The 5,000-nt window shown below is 30.1% G+C and overlaps 1 protein-coding gene across 2 annotated transcripts in view; it reads right to left on the reverse strand.

The window, feature by feature from the left end:
- Window positions 1–3,961: 3,961 nt before the first annotated feature.
- LOC122252169 (Polypeptide N-Acetylgalactosaminyltransferase 6) overlaps window positions 3,962–5,000 on the reverse strand; it is a 36,163-nt gene continuing 35,124 nt past the window's right edge. For both annotated transcript variants that reach the window (XM_086535921.1, XM_086535920.1), the window contains exons 11-13: window positions 4,867–4,992; window positions 4,508–4,630; window positions 3,962–4,173 (exon numbers count right to left, since the gene is read on the reverse strand). In XM_086535921.1, coding sequence (XP_086392047.1) covers window positions 3,997–4,173; window positions 4,508–4,630; window positions 4,867–4,992 — 426 coding nt within the window. In that variant the 3' untranslated portion in view covers window positions 3,962–3,996. The remainder of the gene's footprint in view (window positions 4,174–4,507; window positions 4,631–4,866; window positions 4,993–5,000) is intronic.

Consider the following 5,000-nt stretch of genomic DNA (forward strand, 5'->3'; position numbering starts at 1 on the left):
GATAATCGAAGTCTTTTCAATTATTCGTTTTACGCCATTTAGAAATAAAATGATACCGAAAAAATCAAGTCTTGTTAATTCATATAACGGAAATTGAAATTATTAGTTTCTTATGTTTCTTCTTTAGAATAGAAATATATTAAACAAGTTATTACGCAATATTTTGTTTCTGACAAATGCAATATACCTGTTGTTGGTACACATAAGACAGCACTTTAAGATAAGTGAGAGTGGGATTTTCTATGGCGCTTCTAGATTTTTATGGTTCTGAGCGATCCCTTTGCCTAATGATTAGCTTCTGCCCTTGAGACTTTTTGACTTTGACGAATTTATTGAGACAACTGATTACGTACATCTCAAAAGGATGAGGTAACATAGGTTATCCTCACCCCAATCTTAGTCCCTCATATATACAGAACACAAGACGGGTTAATCATAAGCATACACAGTTAAATATTTACTTATCAGGAGAGCGATCTGACAGTATAAATTATCACCCTCAGCATGCTAAGTCCTCTCCTGAGGTCACATAAGCCCTTGAGAGAGATGAGAAGAGAGAGAGAATAAACATTTTAGATATTATGGTGAAAAAACAAGCTACAAAACGGAGCTAGGATAGTATTTTACAGAATGATAAACATAAAACTTTATTTGGACTTTTTTAATGTAATTGAACAGGAGTTTGGGTTCCAGAATGTCTCACGTCAGGTACATTAAAGAACTTCAGAAGTCTGAAAAAATATATAAAATTATAAGATGACAAAAACAATTTTATTTGTGATGAAATGTATTATTCTTCGTAGTTATTCAATTCTATTGTCATCAATATTAACTAGCATGAATATAATAAAAAAAAATCTCTTTCTTAAGTTACAAGAATAAGTTGTTGATTTGGTGTTAATATTGATGCTAGTGCTAAAAGAAACTATAAGCTACCTATTTGACACTAGATTTAGCACTTCCAGAAGCAAGCCCATCAAGAGTACCATCTTAGACCTTAACAAGAGAGACCTCATGTGCAAACCCAGGTCATGGGAGTTTAAAGTTAAAGTGTATAAGTTATGTTTAAAATGGGTTTAATTGTTCCTTGCCCATGTAAAGTTTCTTGTATATTCATCAATTTAATTGATATTTACATGGTGATTTATATGAAAAGTGCAAATACATACTATTCAACTGTAATACTTCATGGCTGATTCCATTGAGAAGCTACCTGCCTTCTGCCTTATATAAGGAAATATTTATGAAAAAGCAGAAACCTTCCTAAAATCTAAGGCAAATGAGAAACACTGGATAAAGTTAATATAAGTCTCTCAATATTTTTTTCCAAAGTTTATGTGGTATGTGAAAAAGTGGATGTAAGGGTAGATTATATTAATTCTACAGTAACAATAAAGCAAAACTAAAAGGCAATTGAAGTTTCAATATCATGTATTCCTATAATTAATGAAAATCCGCAATTAAATGAGAATATATTCATAATAGGATACAAATTATAGAAAAGGAGAGTGACAGATAGAAAATGAGCCAGTACAATGGAAATAATTGCATTTGTGGTTGTATCCTTATCTCATATGACCCTGATTTAAATCCCATGGGATTGATTTTTGCGAAAAGGGAATGCTGAAATGATATCAGTATATATTAGGGTTCTCATATTTCTTATAATTCTGTGAAAACCATTTGCTACTGATATACCTTATGATTTTTTTTTTTTGTAGAACATGCTTATTCACACCATATATATTTTCTTCTTTTTTGTCTTTCTTTTTTTTCATTTCCTTTTCTTAATGTTTCTGTCAATAAGATCTTGTTTATCAGAATTTTTTTTTCATGTTTCTAATACCAAAATCATGTTCACCAGTTATGTAATAACTTTACATCTTCAACACTGACATTTTAAAATCTCTCTAGTTATTCTCACTTTATCTATTTCAAAGAACAGAACAAACTTCAAGAACAGAGCCACAACTTCACTAATATTAACAATCTTACCTTGATATCTGAATATTCTTTATTTCTGAAATGCTATATGAAGATATTTTTATTAACCCTTACAATTAAATAAATTGCATCATTTATAAAAAATACAGAAAATATTATAAAAGGATTGTGGAAACTGAATGAAAAAAATATATACGAAAAACAATGAGGTCAAAATAAACAAAAAGCATTTCTGAATCACAAGATTTATTTTCAAAATACTTTACATGGCATCTCAACTTTCAAAACTAGTGCATTTCACAAAATATTAAGGCACATCTCCAGTCCATATATACAGAAATCACAATGAACGGAAAAATATAACAATGATCTGGCACATTTACAGCAAGGATCACTCTTGAAGTTTTCAAACACTGTGTACCAAGAGATTGAAAAACAAATGAAAATTAATATATATCAAACCTCTTTTGAATTTTACAGAAATATATATCTGCACAAAAATAATTCATGACTGTTCCACCATCTTGCACACTACATGCAAAACAATTCGCAACCCAGAATTCTGCATATGATGATAATTAAAAGTAAAAAAATATATTTTCATGCATTAGATAACTACTTATTACACACACTTCATCCACCATCAAAACCAATCTTTTATATCATCCAGATTACTGCCTCTGAGAAAACATGGGCCAAGAATCCATCATGATTAACGTATATCCAATATCAGTCAAGCTCTCACACAAAATTTTACTGCAATGATTCCCAAACTTTGCATAACTGCAAATCAGGCTATATACTTCAAACTATTCTGAATACCTACAGATGCAATTAACAAATTCATGGCATGACATTAAAATTACTGAATTTATTCCATGAAAAAACTATAGGATGGGATATGATTTTTGTACAATCATGGTTCACTTATTCCTTTTTCAATATAGGGATGATAATACTTTAATACTGTAAGTCAAGGAACCTAATGGAAACACTGAGAGGTTCCAATTATGACATTATATTTTCTCCTAAATCTTACAATCCTTTTTGCAGTCTAGTTTGAGAATCAGTGTCTTATTGCACTTACGTTGCCACATCAAAGTAAAACCAAATAAGTACCAGGCAATACAAAATACGTACCAGGTATACAAGTATATGCGGTGCAACTTTCATTTAAATAAACAATCGCAAAATTATGTTTTTATTGGTAACTCCCACTCACCAAGTAACTTCTGCTCCTCCTTGACATATACATTATATTATCAATATTGACATTCATTATCACTTGTAACAACCTCAAAAGAAGAAAAAAAAAGAAAAAAAAAATATATGCATGTTTTACTATATATAATATGAAAATCAACCAAGATTATGTGTATGTGTGCAACAGAACACCTTTTTTGTACAACAAAAATAATCATTAACTTGGTGTAATAATTCCACAATACAAAGCTAAGGAATGCTTAGTGTAAAAAAAAGTGTGATCTTTACAATAGTATAATATAATGTACCTATATATCTACTATACACTTAATGTGATCTTCATTTATATTAAAAAATGAGGGGAAAATATGTATAGATTTCCACTCAATATTTAACATTAGGTCATTGTATATGTAACCATAAAATACTTTGTTATCAAAGATATTATAGTAAATGGGATATAAGCAACTGACCATAATAAAGCAACTGAAGGATTATCTTTTTCAGTAAAAGTTAATCCTCATAATACTGACATGAGGGGTTCCAGCTGCTTTGGTAAATAATGGGTAAGTACATCACACACACAGCAACTTAATTCTGTAAGTCAAATTCCAGATATACTTTTATGAGAAAATCACTAGAAAAATATGTATATATTCTCCTGTATTGTGTTTATACACACTCACACACACATTATATATATATATATAATATATATATATATATATATATATAGATATAGATATATATATATAGATATATATATATATATATATATATATATATATATATATATATATATATATATATATATATATATATATATATATATATATATATATATTCTTTTTAAGGTCTAGGATCTAGGTTATCATAGTTGCTTAATCTTTCCATATTGGTGTAGCTCCACTTCCACTTCTGCGTCTGGGAGGTCATGTCACACCGTGAAACGAATATTTCCTTGTTCAACGTGCTTGAGTCAAGACAGTGTGTACCGTCATGGCCAAACCGAATGAACTGGTTATCCTGCAAACATAATGCCCTCTTTTTAACACAGATGAGTTTTTATTTGATTTAGCCTCAAAGATAAAATATCATTGATAGAATTACAAAATATATCATAAAGTCAGAGCTGGAATGATTCAAGATACATATCAAATTAACATGGCATATATGAGACAAAATCCAACACCAAATGTCATAAAAACTTTGTCGTAACTACATTTCAAAGGTTTCCTATATTCTTATGTATTTCTCCAAAATAGAAAAAGGCAGAACAAAAAAAATAACATATCCTACATTCCCTCCAACATCTCTGTATATAACAACACAAAACTAAACAAAATATCTTGATTCTTACCATATCATACTTCCACATTTGGTTGCCGAGGCCTTTGTGGCAACCAAACAACAAGACTGGTGCCTGTTTTGCTTGAAGGTCAGGTACATCCCAGCAATTATGGCTCTTCAGAGGTCGCAAATCCTTTTTAAGAATTTATGCAAAAAGTCAAATGAAAGTAATGTATAATGTAATTAAATTATTAGCAAAGAATCAATAGTGTCAGACCAACTTTTCATTAAACATACTTTTACACTGTGTAACATGATTGCAAAGTCATAATTATCAATCTCACTAACAATAAACCTATAAAAATAAACCTAATGAGAAAAGAAAGAAAGAGAAAAAGAAGACATTGAACATTCATGGATCAAGCTTACCTTATAAGCTGTAAGCTGAAACTGGAACTGAGAACTTGGACTGCATTCACCCAGGGAATCCAGCCGGTCAAATTGTCCTTTCATCTTGGTGTCTACACATAGCTTTGGATCTGCCACACTCTGAATCTGAGGAG

This window comes from Penaeus japonicus, unplaced genomic scaffold, assembly GCF_977035675.1.
Source record: "Penaeus japonicus unplaced genomic scaffold, GWHDUDI00000001_assembly GWHDUDI00000004, whole genome shotgun sequence".
Taxonomy (NCBI): Eukaryota; Metazoa; Arthropoda; class Malacostraca; order Decapoda; family Penaeidae; genus Penaeus; species Penaeus japonicus.